General features: G+C 38.5%; 1 protein-coding gene across 2 annotated transcripts in view; it reads right to left on the bottom strand.

Moving 5' to 3' along the window:
• hipk2 (homeodomain interacting protein kinase 2) overlaps nt 1-17,776 on the bottom strand; it is a 372,698-nt gene that overhangs the window by 103,053 nt on the left and 251,869 nt on the right. For both annotated transcript variants that reach the window (XM_039760826.1, XM_039760825.1), the window contains exons 3-4: nt 8,387-8,510; nt 1,057-1,176 (exon numbers count right to left, since the gene is read on the bottom strand). In XM_039760826.1, coding sequence (XP_039616760.1) covers nt 1,057-1,176; nt 8,387-8,510 — 244 coding nt within the window. The remainder of the gene's footprint in view (nt 1-1,056; nt 1,177-8,386; nt 8,511-17,776) is intronic.

The following is a 17,776-nucleotide window of genomic DNA, read 5'->3' on the forward strand; positions in this document are numbered from 1 at the left end:
AATACACACAATTAATTTATTGTTACATATAGCACACTTTTAAGTTAACACTGATACATGTACTTCAGAAGCATGAAGAAATTTTCATCCAGCTCTTCTGGCATTTTTTAACCCCCTTTTATAATTGTAGGGTGTTGGTGCCTATCCTGGCAGCTGTGGGCACAGGCAGAAAGCAACCCAGGATGGAATGCCAGTCCCTCACAGGGAACACACACACATACAGACAGATGATTTACATCCCTCAACTAATGTAATAATTCATCTTTTGGCATTTAGATGCAGATCTAGAATATGTGGAACAAAATCCCACAGACACGATGAGAATGTGCAAACTGCTCCAGCAGAGTACAGCACAAAAACACCATGTCATATGTTTAAAGTGACATACATACTGTACATCTATGGATCTTTTTTTAATACTTTTATTTAAAGGAAATAACATTGCATACAATCAAGCAGAACTTATACATCATAATAGGAACAGGAACAAAAAAGACAAAATCTGACAAAACAGAATTCAGCCCTGACGTTGAATTTTAAAGGGACCCTAAAGCACTTTAGATATTAGTAAGAATCTAATTGTAGTTCAAATACATTACAATAAACCTGCAATTGAACTTAAATAAATGAAATAATAGGAGTACGTTATACATTTCATCTGTGGTCCATATACTCATTTCCCTTTTGAATTGCTTCCATAATCTCCTGTTATTTGCATATTGGCCTAATATTTCATAATCACAAGTCCCATCTACTCACTTACACACAGAATCATGCTGTCCTTGACTGAATTGTTTGAAAAAAAGAGAGCAGCAGCCAGTAATTTAAAAACAGTTAAAGTGTTTCTCATTAACAATAACTGAATAAATCACAATCTTCAAGGCATACTTTGTACTACTCCTCTATGTATCTAACGGCTGAGCACATTTTCTATGCAGCTATGGGCAGCACCCTTTCCCATTGAGCTTTTCATGAATTTTATAAAGCCAGTGTTCCTTTTAAAATAGACCATGACACACAAAAGCAATAGAGATAGAATGAAGGCGCTCATTTTACCTTTAACCTCCACAGTGGATAGGCAGAGTCCGGGTCTCTGTTAAAAAACCTTGTTGTTTTCGTTCCTGCACTTAACAAGTATTCTGCTGGCAACCCTTGTGTTTGTGAAATGTACCGAATCTGGAATGAAAAATGAGAAGAGAACACAGCGTTAAACAGGTCATTTTCAGATAAGATTTTGTTTTACTTATACCAAAAACTCTACCTGCATGTTATGTAACAAAGAGGCACCTGAGGTAACCCATCACCAACACCCACTCACTCCACTGCACTCAGCACCTTGCAGATTATTTTTTGATGGCATTGAATTATTTATCGCTATTCATATTCAAAGGCTCTTGATTATGTACATTTCATGTGCCAAAAGGCATCTATTCCCTAACTCCATATTAATATTTTTAGATAAATATCTCAGACTTTTCTAGTGTTTAGCAAAGCATGTGTCACTTTAGAAAGTGCAGTGTAAGTCAGCAACAGAAAAGTCCCCCCAAAAAAGCCCAGATCAGCAACTAACCCAGAAAAGACAGCTGATTACTTACTTATTTACTTAAAACTACTATGGTGGAGGAGGTATCCTAATCAGGTCAGGTCGGGTTGGGGAGCATGCACTGGTACAGCACATTGCCATACCCAGCAGATGACAAAACAGCTCAGGATCCTGGTTGGCAGCCTCCCAGGCAGACACACAGTCCTGTCCCACTCCCCAGAAACAACCATCTATAAGCCACAGCCAGGTGTTACATGGGTCTCCACTTGGCTTGGTCCAGCCTCTTGGGTTCTCAACAATGAGGATCCTGTGAGCCAGATCACCCTCGGGGAACCGCGCCACATGGCCGTAACTAATGCTTCATCACAATGCAGGTAATGTGCCTCATTTGGCACTCTGTGAGCAACACAAAGTCAAACCAACAGTACCCAAGGATTCTGTGAAGATTCACAATACTGAAGAAGTCCAGTCCTCATCTCAGGTCGCTGGATAGTGTCCATGTCTCTCAACCATGTAGCAAAGCAGAGTATCCTAATCATAATAGTTCATTTTTTTCTTTAAATAAAATATTAAAAACTCTCATCACTATCTTCATTGGTTTTTACATAACTTTGTTCAAGTAAAGTATGTTTTGTTGAGGTAGTCTTTTCTTCATTAACATTTCATTTGGAAATCATCAGAATACTGTATCTCAAGCCATGTGTCTGCTGCATTGCATGGTTTATTGCAGCTCAATGTTTAATTAACCCATGGAGCACCAAATAAGAAATGGCACCAACTGGAAGTTTAGGCAAGTGAGCATCACAGCTTCTAGCCAACAGCACAGAAACTGAATTGAGTTCAACAGATTCTTATCATAAGGGCACATCTACTTATGAGTTCCACAATGTAGACACTACTAAAAAGACAACATAAGTGAAATACAGTACAACACAAACGCAAGCAACAACAACTCAACAACATCATGATGAACAAAAGTACCATGCATATGCACCCGGAAATACATATTCACCTACACCCACATATTATGCAGTATGTAAATATATGTACTGTATATATTGTCATAGGTGTGCATGCAAGGGACACCTCAAGAACTCATCCAAGGTTTGCAATTCATCACCCTCACTGCCATTAACAAACGTGTCTTTTTTTCTTCATCAGCCTAGAGAAGACACCTCCTCAGGGTAACTAACCAGGCCCCTTCAAGTAGGTCTGCTAGAAAAGGGAGACGCCCCGGACAACCTTCTCCATCACTATGTGCCTGTCCGCTCACTAAGGTCCTCTGATTCTGGCAATCTTGTTGTGACCCACACTAACCTACACTCCATGGGTGACAGCAGGGCCTTCAGCTGTATAGCGCCCAGACTCTGGAATGACCTACCGAAATTAATCAGGTCAGCTGACTCCATGAATCTTTATAAAAAACAACTCAAAACTCATCTGTTCAGGAAGGCTTTTAGCTCAACTTGACTTTATTCCTTCTCTCAGTTTACCTCTCTGTCAAGATGCTCATGTAACCAGTTATGTTGTCTGTTAGGCGTTCTCTGAATTTACTTTCGTAATCTTCTTTATTAATTTATTTGGTTTGTACTATGCTATATACTGTATACCCTGCCGTTCTTTCTTATATTCTGTAAGTGTCTTGAGCATGGGAAAGGTGTTATATAATTAAAATATATTATTATTATTATTAATAACATACACACACACAAACACACACAAGACCTTTCATGACATTATTTAAACTGATTTTTGAAAATGTGATGTGCTTCCATAACCACCTAGCAGCTTGTAGTTTGATTGTCCTCAGATGCAACACAACTTGTTGCATCTTGATTCATTATTTGTATTTCAAGTAGTTGTAAACCCCCTGATCCTGCTCAGGATTAAGCACACTTAGAAAATGGTATGGTATAGTAATTGTAAAATAAATAACAGTATTTTTAGCAACTCCAGCTCTATCCAGCAGGGTTACACTATGAAAGGTTAAGTGAAGCTTCACTGAAATGCAACAGACACATACACTGTACAAGTAATTTCTTTTTCCTAAGCTGAAGGATCACTAAAAGGAAACCATTTTCAAACAGTTGACCATATTGAAAGAAAGTCAGAAGTAATGAACTCAAGGATGTGACAGAAGAAGATTTCCATGGCTGCTTACAGCGTGGAAAGGCTGATAGAGGTAGTGTGTTGCTTTTGAAGGGAGCTATTCTGTAACAGGCGGTGTAAACATGGAATAATGTTTGTAATGAAATCTAATATATATTGTTTGTAAAGTGTCTAATAAAAGTATTCACCACCTTGAATGTTTTTGCCTGTTAATGTTATGCAATACTAAATCACAGAGATGGATCTGATATTAAAGAGTCGTTTTCTGTTGATCAGCATCAAACAAGTCAAATGAAATCCATTGTGATTTATTGTTGTAAAACAAAATGTGAAACCTTCCATGGGGTTGAATACTTTTCATAGCCACTCTGTAAATATGTGTACAGGGACTGAGAGAGCAGGGTTCTTCAAAAGGGTTTTTGCACATTTTATTTCCCAGCCAATTTGGTGTGATAGCGTGCTGAGACTTCACAGTGTTGTCATCCTTACTCTGCTTACTGCGAGATGCTAGTGAGATATAGGCATGGTTGTACAGCTATCAATTTTCACTTAAAAAAAAAATCAAAGAAATGTCATGTGCTTTTTGTGGGCAGAGGGTGTTAAAGGAGATGAATTTGCACTTATTTCTGCTCTCAGCATGGGACAATGCTTTCTTTACTTCTCCAAACTGTACATAAATGGATGTTCAAACATGGCTAGACAAGTAAGAGATATGAAGAATGGTTGGGACAGTCATGAACATCTACTGTTTAATGAGAAGCAAGAAGAAGCTAAGATCATTGTTCTCTCTGTCAGACAAGAAACTACGGAAGAAATCATATTAACTACAGAGGAAATCACATTATAATGAGAGATTAGTGATTTGCAGGTGATGACAAGGTCAGAGAAGCTGTGGATAGCGGACTTTGCATTAAACCACAATTATGTAGAATCTTGTAGGCTGCTGCTATATGTGAATTGGAAAGCAGAGAGACGATACTGAGAAGTAATGAAATTGAAATGTGACTTAACACACTGAAATAATAAATACATTATTTTAATAAAATATCAGTTTCTGCGGTGGGCTGGTGCCCTGCCCGGGGTTTGTTTCCTGCCTTGCTCCCTGTGTTGGCTGGGATTGGGTCCAGCAGACCTCTGTGACCCTGTAGTTAGGAATGAGCGGGTTGGATAATGGATGGATAAAAATATTAGTTTATTAAGTTTAGGAAGTTTTGGGTAAATCATGTACATGTCTATAATTATATATTTATTTATTTATCTATTTATGTATTTATTTATTTAAAGGGCATCTTTCTTTCTTTCTCCTATCTGTCTGTCTGTCTATCTATCTATCAACATCAACAAAATCAAGGAACTGGTTATTGACTTTCACAGCACCAAAGAGTCTCGATGTCCAGCCACTATTCATGTGGATGCAGAGGTGATCCAGTCCTACAAGTACTTGGGGGTCTGCATTAATGACAGGTTAGAGTGGTCTCGGAACACTGAGGAACTATATAAGAAGGGGCAGAGCAGGCTCTTCTTTCTTAGGAGATTGCATTCTTTAAATGTGGGAAGTGACCCCCTTCACATCTTCTATACCTCTTTGATGGCCAGTGTGATTTTCTACGCTGTAGTGTGCTGGGCTGGCAACATCACTTCAAGAGGGTCCCACCAAATCAACAAGCTAATTATAAAGACAGGCTCAGTCATATGACACACTCTGGACCCCCTGGAGATCATAGCAAAGGAGAGAATTAAAACAAACCTGAGTGCCATTATGAACAATGCTGCACATGTTCTCTCTGACACACTAACACTGAGGACTATCAGCCAATGAATTATTCAGCAGAAGTGTGTCAGAAAACGCTACTGGAGCTCCTTTATACCAACAGCAATATGCCTGCATAATAACTTACTGTGACTGTGACTTCTAAGTCAGAAATTGTCTCTCTTTTTAATTTTCTTGCTTTATAGTTATTCTGGTGTGTGTTTAAATCAAAGTGTATTATTATTTATTTAAAGAGCTTTTGTAAAACACTCGATATCCCCTGGGGACAAATAAAGTTCTGTCTCTCTGTCTATCTATGTAGAGTATGTACAGGGAGGTCCAGATCTAATTATGCAGATCCATATTGTCTGGATGACTTTGATTTATGGGGGGATGATTCCAGTTCAGCATGAAGACGATTCTTCATGTCGTCAGTTTGCATACTTCTTGATGGTCCAGGATTTTTCGGATGATTTTCTATGTAATAAACTTAATAAGTTATGGTGTAATGAAAATTGCATAATTAGATCTGGACCACCCTATACAGTATGTATGTATTTTACGTATAATTCAAAATTCACCTAAACCATCCATAATCCAACCACTATATCCTAACACAGGGTCATGGGGGTCTGCTGGAGCCAATCCCAGCCAACACAAGATGCAAGGCAGGAAACAAACCCCGGGCAGGGCGCCAACCCACCACAGGGCACACACACACCCACCACACACTAGTGACAATTTAGAATCGCCAATGCACCTAACCTGCATGTCTTTGGACTGTGGGAGGAAACCGGAGCACCCGGAAGAAACCCACACAGACATGGGGAGAACATGCAAACTCAACGCAGGGAGGACCTGGGAAGTGAACCCAAGTCTCCTAACTGCGAGGTAGCAGTGCTACCCCTATGCCACTGTGCCGCCTGACCTAATCCAATTAAATGTAATAACAATTTATCCTTACATGGATCACTTCTCCTTATATGGATTGCATAACATTCTTAAAACTGACCATTTAGCAGCTCACCCCCAATTCAGAATCACCAGTTAATCTAACCTACACATCTTTAGGTTTGCAGGAAGGAAAACTCATACATATACAAGGAGAACAAAGATTTGAAGTCCAGATATTAGATCTATAAGGCAGCAGTGACAGCCATCATGCTATTGCAATCTTTGAAATACAGCATATAGTAGCTAAACACAAAAATAAATTCAACAAAATACAGTACACAAAAAGCTCAAACACCATGAAATATACATGAAGAATTAGATGTGACATGGAGCAATGTATCTACATTTTTAAATTAATAGATAAATCAATGTTTCATATACTGCCCAGAGCACACCATTACAAAATGAACAGTCGCTTTCTAAAGCCCAAAAGAGTCTAGTTGAAAGTAACCAGATAACAAACTGCATAACCAGATACTCTAACTATTCGAGAAATTTCAAGAAAATAAACACTGGCTAGAGCTTACAGAAGATTCCAATTGCTGCTGTTTCTTTTCTCGGACACAAATGTCATGCAAACCGACCAGAGGCTCAGAACATACTGCACGTGGCAGATAGAAAGAACCTCCATTTCAGTTCAGCTTCAGCGCCAGTAATTCATTTGAACCTACAAATACACTTCAGAAACTACGCAACTATATTCTCTTTAGTGGGGCTAGATGCAGGCTTTTTATCCCAAAGAACTACTTAATTAAATGCTACTACTTAATTATGTGGTTTGCAGAACAGATATTAGCACATCTCTGTCCTACACTTTTTTCTTGGTCATTTCCAAAAATACGAATGAAACAGTTACTTTATAATAAATCATACAGGTACAAGTGGGAGCAAGTTAAATGGTAGCTGTTGGCTCCCTTGCAATTCGGGTCTCATTGATAACTGGTGGTTGGTTAAGAGCAAAGTAAGAATGAAATCTCTGACGGCAGGGATTCTAAATGTTAACAAATGAGTAAATTAAAATAAAGCATAACAATAATCAGCACTGAATGTCTTCTACTTAAGAAACTGGCACAAAAGCATGTGACTTTCCAGGACCTGAGCAGGACACCCTTGTGCTTCATTTCTTGGAAACACTCAAAAATACGAGATGTGTACTGCCAAATACGTTCTTTCTTTGTTTTGTACTGTTATTCATCCATATATGTACAGTGTTTGCGCTCCTACAGGAGCATTAAGTTTACTTTTCTAAGCTGGTGCTCCCAGCGATGCATTCATCTATTGTAATATCATGATGCAGTATTCTTTCCCAGGTTATAAACACAGGCGATGGAGTTTACTCTTGCTGACATTCATGGAATTGGGCACACTATCAGTTTACATGCACATCTGTGCATACAATTGCTTTTTTATATGGGTTTCAGTGTATGCAGCAGCCAACAATACCTTCATTTAAACCACTATTTTGTTACACAGAAAAGCTGCATATAGTTTTAAATCGTCTTTACATCTGAATATTAAAAACAAAAGCTGCAGTATATACATCAGATTTCAAAATGTCATGACACTACTTTTGAGATGGGAATCAAAGGTAGTGCCTGAGTATTTCAATATGCCGGACCCTAAAATGCAATACGGTAACCAAAAGATGAAGACTGTCTGCAAGGAGAAGGACCAAGTAGACTTCTGGATAATTAGCCAATAAAAAAATTTATAGAATTGTGGTTCCCTTACTACACAACACTCTTCTATAATCTCTAGCAGGACAGGCATATGTTGTCAATGGAGAACCATAAAGAGACAGTAAATCAGTCTCACTTGTTTCGGTTACTTCACTTAGTTTGGCTGTCAGAATTATATTTCTTTTTGAAATAAATTCTGAACTCATCTTCAAGCTTATTTATCAATGAGACAAAAAATTTTCAATTCATCTGAGAACAAAATTCAGCTCAGGTACAAATACCCATAAGTATTGCTTTAGGCAGAAAGAGCAGCAAACAAAATTGATCAAAATATTTCTTTTTCTAGCTTACTTGATCATATTCCGATGCCCCAGGGTACAGTGGCCATCCTAAGAACAACTCTGCAATCACACATCCCAGCGACCACATATCAATTGCTTCGCAGAAGGGTAAACCAAGGATGATTTCTGGAGCTCTGCAAAAGACAAAAAAAAAAAAAGAAGGAATCATTAGGATTTTCCAAACGAATTGTGGAAGAGGTTATACTGTATATCTAGTAAGGTATTCCATCCTAGAGTACTCTCAGGTACACAATGGTGAACACACTGTGATTACTTTTTCTTTCTCTATGGTTTTTATTTAACCTAACGTTGTCAGAGTTTAGTCGCCTTTATCCCTATAAAGTAAAGATGAGTAGTGATGAGAAGTGCATTATGTATTTTTTCTTAACTAATCCTTTTCTGCCTAGGTGCTTCCTTACAATGTTGTCAGCCATGCCTGAGAGACATTCCTGGGTGAATTGCCAGTCCATCACAGACCATAACCAATTACCCTACCTCAAATGTCCTAGTAAACTCCACACAGATGGTGACCACCAGAACGTGCTCTAGTAGATTAAGAAGATTCAGAGACAGTTTGTATCTGCAGGTCATAAGGCTCCTCAACAGTCACTCATACCAACAAATGGGCGCTCTTGTATTCAATGTATGATGTTGTATTCATTGACTTTTTGGTGCTGTATTACTGTCATGAGTCTGTGGCAGACTATATACCTTAAAATCAACTTGCGCGTGAAGATGAACTCAAACAAGTATGGGATGAATCCTTGATACAAGGGGCTGTAACTCATCAGTGCTAAAAACTGTGCCACCATATCAGCCTGCTTTTATGTTTCACTAGTGGCAAAATGGAATACTGCAACATGCCAGGCTGTCGTAATCTGATAGGATATATTTAAAGGATGTATCATACATTTGGCCAATATCATTACCCACGGTGACTTACATGATCAAGATGCAATATAATTGTAATACCTTTTATGTATTTATTCTTTTACAAATGGGGCAGGTTAAGTAATATAATATAAGAAGTGGAGGTGGGGGCTGAACAGACATTCCTATGTTTTAACCTCAAAATCCCTAGTTCACTATACCATAAAAATATTATCCAGTATTAAATAATGTCAGAATTTTCAAGAAAGAAAATAGAAAGCATGATCTCATACAGTTGCTTGTGTGGAAATGGAATAGTCCAGGCAGGGTTATAAATGAAAAAGATGAGATACTGGATCATCTTAGGTATTAAACTTACACAAGAGCGAGATGCACTAGCTCTTATACTCTGTTTTGTTACGTTTTTTTTTTATGTCATTCAACTCATTTATTTGATCTGAAATCCATATCATCCTTTACTCAGTCATCTAACCTAAGAGTAATGAGCGCAATTTAGGAACCAACTCTGGACAGGACACCAGTCCTTCACACTTCCTACACTCACCCTACACCCTTTGTATGGTGGAAAGTACCTGGACTCCATTGAAATTGGCAGAACATGCAAACTCTACACCCGAGCTGAACCAAGGTGCTCTGAGGGAAAAGCTTAGGCACACTCTGCAGCTTCATGTTATGCTCTTAAAAATGTTCTTCATTGTGTATATGACATGAAACATTTCAGATTTTCAAAACGGTCTAGCTTTTAAAAAAAGATCTCCCACTTGCCACTTTAGCTCCCTTTAAATCTGGAAATAGTGCTTTGTTATTTACAGATGTCCCCTTTCTTGGTATTCTGAGAGATATTCAGTGGCATTCCCTGAATATCTAAACCCTGGGAAGACTGGAAAAATAGAAATAGCCTTGTATGTTATTTTCAAGATAATCCAGTGGTCGAAGTGTGACAGGCAGCTCCACATTCTTGTGATAAATGTGCTGAAAATGTAAGCAATTTCAACATTGCCAGCAGGCCTTATAAAAAGAAAATCTGAAAAGAAAAACAAAAAAAAACACACACAAGCATATGCCGCCCACTGGCAACCACCAGAAAAGCTGTCAGTAGTACCAATGCATTGTCATTAATAATATTATTTATAGTACATTACAGTAGAACAAAGGGAAGGACTGATTGCAAAAAAATAAAAAGTCTCAGTTATTACTAGGGTAGATAGATAGATAGATAGATAGATAGATAGATAGATAGATAGATAGATAGATAGATAGATAGATAGATAAGCAACTGCGTAAAGTCAATAAAACTGTCATCAGTGCTTCATTTCATTCAGTCTATTTTTCAAAATGCTTCTTTGTGCCTCACAGATTGTAAAGAGCCGTAGTGCGTCCATTCATGATATTATTTCCCTGAATCAGCAAACAAACAACTCAACAGTTAAATCAGGAGAGGATAAGTATTAATGTAATGAATGTCATATCATCCCAAAAGCTAATTATGTTGTTTTTTTAGGTGTCTCCTCTAAGGTTTGATCATTTTTCAACATAGCTGTCACTGATTAAAGTTCCGGCTGCAGCTATTATCATGGTAATCCTATCTCTGGAGCTGTGCTGAAATTACTCATTGTGGCAGACTACTGAAATGGAGCCCCACATGAAATATTTTAAGACTTTCTCTTGAAGCAACCAACAAACATGCATGCTGATAAGTCAGACTGGTGAAGGCCTCCTCCCTGACACTTTCTGAACTTCCCATAAAATATTGCTGTGTAAAAACATGCTTGGCAATGGCATCTACATTAAGATGTATGCATTTCAGAAAGGCACCAAGCTTGGCAGTAAAGTAACGTTAACCAAGAGGTTAATAATAAAGTTTTTTCCATAACACGTCCAGGGTGTGGATTCGTCACCTGTGCAGTCTTCAGGGCATTTCATGGTCAGGAAACTACTAAACACTCTTAAAATTACCTTTTTGGACTTGGTTGCACTTCATTCATTGAATCTCAAGGCCATGTTTTTGGTTTCAAGGAAAACTACTCTCTAGACTGGTTTGTTGGTGTGCTTGCAAATAAGAGAACTGCAAACAATTCAATCGTTTGGTCCAACATTTTGAACATCTAACATGCCTAAAAGACGATGGACATTTGGATGAATTCGTATTGAGCTGTGTGGTAATATACAGGACACATGATATCCTCTCATGAATGAAACACAGCTCATGGACATAAAGAAAACAGGAGATCATCTGCCATAACGCTTGATAAATGAGGGCAGAAAAATGTAGAAGATTTCACTGGAAAAAACTTTGTGTGGTCTTTCACCCTTTCCAATTAGCACATACACTTTTTTGCATAGCAATTGTGAAAGATTATTTTCCTGTTTCATTTCTCTGTCATGGGAAAATGGGAATTATGCCATCTGCCTTCCATCACAGAGCAAACCCCTGTAGCAGATGCTGTAAAATGCCAAAATCATTACCTCTTCTTTTGTGTTAACCAAATCAATGTGTAGGAATTAGCCAGTACTGTCTGCTTGCCAGAGCTCCATCATTCACAGTCTAGAGGTTTACCATTTACTTTTTAAAATAAAGAACAAAACTGTTATGGGATTCACACAACATTTTCCATAATTTCGACCACTGCACATTTATGTTCTAAAGTACAGATTTCGAAACAACAAAATCAACATTACTGCTCCCTGAACAAAGGCCACTGTTAAGTGCAGGACACAAAAGAACTTTCCTCCATTGCTCAGAATATTTGAAAATTCTTAAAAATGATTAACAAATATTACTTTTATCCACTTCATTTCACATGCAAAAAACAGTCACAGTGCTATACATGGAAACTGTGGGTCTAAGAAAATGTGTGACATGATGATGGACAGAAGTGCCTTCAAAGAAATGTTCATTGTCTACAAGTTCTATTTGAAACACTTCTCAAAAAAGGTAACTTTTACAGACTGTGCCAGAAACCTGATTAAGCCAAAAGGAAGTATCCATAAACTGATTTTGTCCAAAACTCAAGTGTTTGCACTAAAAGAGTAAGTTTCAATGCCATGTTGGAAATGGTCAATCTGTTTTCAAGAATGCCTAACACGTGTTGACAAACCTCATTAGAACACTCAGTTTAGTTAAAATTTATCTAGATAGATAGATAGATAGATAGATAGATAGATAGATAGATAGATAGATAGATAGATAGATAGATAGATACTTTATTAATCCCAAGGGGAAATTCACATAATCCAGCAGCAGTATACTGATACAAAAAACAATATTAAAGAGTGATAACAATGAAGGTATAACAGACAGACAATAACTTTGTATAATGTTAACGTTTACCCCCCCCGGGTGGAATTGAAGAGTCGCATAGTGTGGAGGAGGAACGATTTCCTCAGTCTGTCAGTGGAGCACAACAGTGATGGCAGTCTGGCGCTGAAGCTGCTCCTCTGTCTGGAGACGATCCTGATGGCGTACTGTGAAATTCACATTTTGTACTATATAATGCTTGATGAAAGTTTAAATATATATTCAAAATAGAAGAGGTTATGTCTACATTTATAAAATGGAATTTCTATGGTCTAAGTTAGATAGACAGATAGATAAAAAGGCACTATAAGATAGATAGATAGATAGATAGATAGATAGATAGATAGATAGATAGATAGATAGATAGATTATTGTAACAAACCACAACCACTATGTAATCAGAATATAAGTTTAATATGTTACTGTGCTCTGTGCAAATATTTAAAATCTGTTTTTCTTTTCTTCTCACATGTGCAGCTAACACAAAGCCAGATTTAGCACGCAGGGGCTCATCATTTAGAACTGCTAGGCAAGTATTTTAAGACAAGACAAGTTAAGAACAACTGCAAATGGGCAACGTGCACTATTTCTGTGGGTCAGAGTCAGCATGGCATTGGATCTTATTTTCCTTGTTTGGAACGGCATGATTTACCTAAGTGGGGGCCTGCACATGGAGAAAGGGTATAAAGCCTTGGAACATTGCCTGGCACACCTCTGAAGCTGATGGGAGATAACGTCATCCGATCCTGAAAATCTTTCCAGCGCAGCAACAAAAATGGCAGACTGTATACATCAAGCTCCCAGTTCGGTAATAGTCTTGTCATGGCTTCCTTCGTCTGTTATGCCGCATAAATCGTCATTAAAGAAAGCTAAGTTATTTCTCCTACGTGATTTCTTACTGCCGTATCACTAAGGGAGGGGTATTGTTTTTTAATATCATATCTAGATATGTTTCGGGTTATGTGACATGCCACAATTACAAAATAACTTATCCCAACCAGGGAGCTAGCGCCCCCTGCTGGATAGACACTCAAACATACCTAAGAATTTCTGGCTTGGATTATAAGAGAACGGATGCTGTCTGATAACAGGCTTGTAGGTAACAGTAAAATGTAGTCAGACCTGCCCATTTGTGCCATGAAGTTTTCATTTAAAAGGCATTAATGTTTGACAACAGAAGGTCTAGCTTATGTCCATAAATGGAACCTGCTGACCGAGGTTTATTCCTTCCAATGTTCCCCTGGTTAAAGTCACCAGCATTCTGGGCTCAGATTGATTTATCATTGGATTTAAACATGGTGACGCTTCACAATAAATTCCATGGGGCATGAGGATCTTAAGAAAGCATCCATATTTGTAGCAGTGTCTTCGAGTAAGTGGCAGGTCTTATGTGTCTATGAAGTGTTTTTGCCTGTTTTCATTTTAGTTCATGGGTACTATAAAATGCCATTAAATACATACAAAATATTCCCTTAGATGTCTATTCTAGTTTCAGTTTATATTTATACAGTATTGGGTCTTTCTCATTCACACACTCAAAATGCATTAACAAGGATTAAAAAGGAAGTCGTAGACAAAATACTTAGGGTAAGTGAGAGAGACTACCCAGATTACCAGACACAATGGACAATGCAAGGAAAGAACATTAAGATTTTTGGCAAACGCGAGGAGATCATTAAATCCGTCAAGCTCATTAAGTTAGCTGATAGTTAAATCGTCTCAGTGTCTCATCCAGACACTTTGTAAAGGTTGTCAAGGTAAAGGACTGGATTGCTGTTCAGCTGCAAGAGCTTCTGTAAAGGAAACTCACGTTGAAGGACATAACACAGGCAGCAGGTAGTGCCATCTAGCACTGTCACGGTTTAGCAGGCACAATGGACTGTAACTTACACTCATGACGGTTCACTCTCCACGAGCGTCTCAATGCATGACACTAAATAATCCCGTCTGCCTAATACAGGTTGAACTGTACAAGTAGCAAAACAATCATATTATATAAGTGTAATACATGCTGAATAAATACATGTAAGTAAACAGATACAAAATTCATACAGCTGGGAACCAAACAGAAGTAAACATTCAAAATATTCCACAAAAAGTCACATTAAATTATACCAGTAGTTTTGTGCTAGCTAAAGTGATAAACATCTGATTCCTTATTTTATTATTATTATTTTGGGTGGCCTTGCCACAGTGAGGCTGGGGTTAATGTCCTGAGGACTCCCTGTACAGAGTTTGGATATTCTCTCTGTGTCTGTGTGGGTTTGCACCAGTTTCCTCCCACAGTCCAAAGATGTGTTGGTTAGGTGGATTGCTCTGCATCAGCGGGTTCTGACAATAGGAGGGCTCATTTTATTATTAATTTCCTCCTCCACAACCTCCAGCAGATATGTGTGGAGTTTGCACATTCTCTGTGTGTTGGTGTGGATTTTGCTCAGGGAAGTGCACTTTTCCTCCTACATCCCAGTATTGTGAGTTTTAAGTTCCTTGCCACTGTGAGTAAGGCAAACCATGGAGGGCTGCTTCCTGCTTTGAGTCTGATTAAGATGGGGAGGCTGTGGCTCCCTATAAAGCTAAATTCAATTCAGTGACTGTTTGAAAGTATGGCACATATTAAAAGCAGTATCTCAGTGAAAATATGATCACCTCAAGGCCAACTTCAAATAGGAAAGCCTTGGATTTAACAAACAATATTGGGTGGCTAAAAATGAAGCTCTCAGCATGCTGTTAGCCATATGGTAGCTCTGTGAGGTCAAGGCAGCTTCTAAGGGATATTAAAAAGCTAGATACACATGATATCTTTAAAGATACCAGAAACAAGTGCATTTTTAAAAAAAATCAGCCATCTTTTGTTTTAATTAAAATGAGAACAACCTCTATTTGATCTCTCTTAATAAGGATTTTAAACAGAAGTGCAGACACAGGGTTACTGCTTTGATCTTACAAAAAGATTTCCATTAGGATGTCAATTAATTCTCTTCAGGAGGGATGAAGGTAAGTGCAAAGATAATTATAGATTTATCCTTTCCTTTTTCATATGCTGAATCCGTTTTTAAAGCGGATGAATTATAGTAGCAGAGGGAACGGGGATAAAAGGTGACCTTTCCTACTACCCAGCACTGAGTGAATCTTATTTTTTTTTTACCTGTTACTGAATGGACAGAGGTCTGTCATGGAGAGAGCAGAGAGAAGAGAGATTACTGCTCTGCGTTAGTTTGTAAATGATGGCTGTTATATTGAATGAGGTTCATGTTAATGGCTAAGATTAATACCGTCACAGAATAGTGAATAATGGACACCTATGGTGACAGAGCTTAACTCCATGAGATGTGATTGACTGCCATTCATCTTAACTTATACCTAAACTACAGCTGGAAGATGGTGCTTTTTGAAATATTGAGTTGCACTGCCAGTTTTAGGTGTGATGAGGTGATGGGAACGAAAAAAAAAAATCGAAAACATGTAAAGGTTGTGTTAAATGGGAACCATAAACTCTGGGAGTTTGCGTGAGGGACTCTTTGGATGGACTTCCACTCTGATCAGGAAGGGTTACTGCCTTGTCTTTACTGCTGCCAGGTTTGGTTTTAGTCCTCCACGACCCTGAACTGGAAAAAGCCGGTTCTACACCAGTCATCAACAGTTATATAATCTGAATTTTAAGTAAATGTTTTGTGTGAGTGATGAATTCATTAGGTTTTTTAACAAGGTGAAGGAAGTAAGGGAGGAAGAGGGTTGCCATCTGCAGACAGCTTATGATCACGCAAGGATAACTTACTTAATGTAAACATAAAAGCCCTAAAAATCAATCACAAAATGTTTCTGTTATTTATTTTTGGAAATCACGTATAGTAAATTCTTTAAGGCAAGGGGTCACAATCACGGACATGAACAACTTCAAACAATTTCATTGCAGGACTAAACTTGCCTTTGGTGCATTGATTGACTGGTTTAGCTGACAATATAGGATATCTGGCTTTATCTAAGAATATCAGGTGATAGAAGGTGATAAAAAAACTGTACCAGACAAGACCATAAGAGTAAGTTTGATTTGGATGCAAATGAAAAATTGTACATTGTGATTGCATGTTAAGGATAAGTTTGGTATTTTTCAAGTCAAAGTTATTTCTAGAGTGGTAGAGAGTCCAACCCTTGTCAAGGAGATTGATTCCAGAGTCCAAGCTGTGCGTCGTGGTGACCACGATTATATCTAGCCGGAACCTCTCGACCTTGTGCACTAGCTCAGGCTCCTTCCCCTTCAGAGAGGTGACATTCCACGTCCTAAGAGCCAGCTTCTGTAGCCAAGGATCGGACTGCCAAGGTCTCCGCCTTAGGCCACCACCCAACTCACACTGCCCCCGACCTCCTTGGCCCCTCCCATAGATGTTGCCTCTTCGGGCTGTGCCTGGCCAAGTCCCATGGGTGCAGGCCTGGCTAACAGGCGCTCGCCATTGAGCCCCACCTCCAGGCCCGGCTTCAGAGGGGAACCCTGGTGACCCGTGTCCAGGCGAGGGAAAACGCCATCCAAAATTTTTATTCTTCACAAGAGGTTTGATGAACCGCTCTTTGTCTCATCCCTCACCTAGGACCAGTTTGCCTTGGGTGGCCCTACCAGGTGCATAAAGCCCTGGACAACAGACCTCCTAGGATCACTGGGACACCAAACCCCTCCACCGTGGTTTGAGGAGGGTTCTTCACAGCCATGACATATATTAATTTTTCATGTGAAATTGTGTTCTAAAGTGAAGCATTTTTTACAAATTACAAAAAAATACCTAGACCCTGCTCTCGTGTTTTAAAATGCAATTAAAGGGGACAGAGGTCCAAACCTTAAAACTTACTGCATATGTCACCTTGGAAGCAGTAAAGGTTTCGATTTACGGAAATGTTCCTTTTGTGTAAACTTAAAGTAATACATTTTATGACAGATTCTGGGTACTATGTTGTTGAGGTAAAAATACATTTAATGTCTGTTTGCAGCAGGTGTCATAGGTGGAGTTCTGACATTTCACTCAGGGCACACATGATGAATGGAAGCTTATTTCCACCACTAAACAAATTCTATTGCTTTTTTCAATAATGTTTGCCTTGTTTCATAATAATTACTGCCTTAATTTGCAAAGATATTACCTGCTGCTGTTGGTATTATTAGGCATGTGTGTGCTTCAATAGGCTAGTAACAGCTAGTGATAGATAGAGGTATAGCGTGCATGC

The sequence above is a fragment of the Polypterus senegalus genome, chromosome 8, assembly GCF_016835505.1.
Source record: "Polypterus senegalus isolate Bchr_013 chromosome 8, ASM1683550v1, whole genome shotgun sequence".
Lineage (NCBI taxonomy): Eukaryota > Metazoa > Chordata > Cladistia > Polypteriformes > Polypteridae > Polypterus > Polypterus senegalus.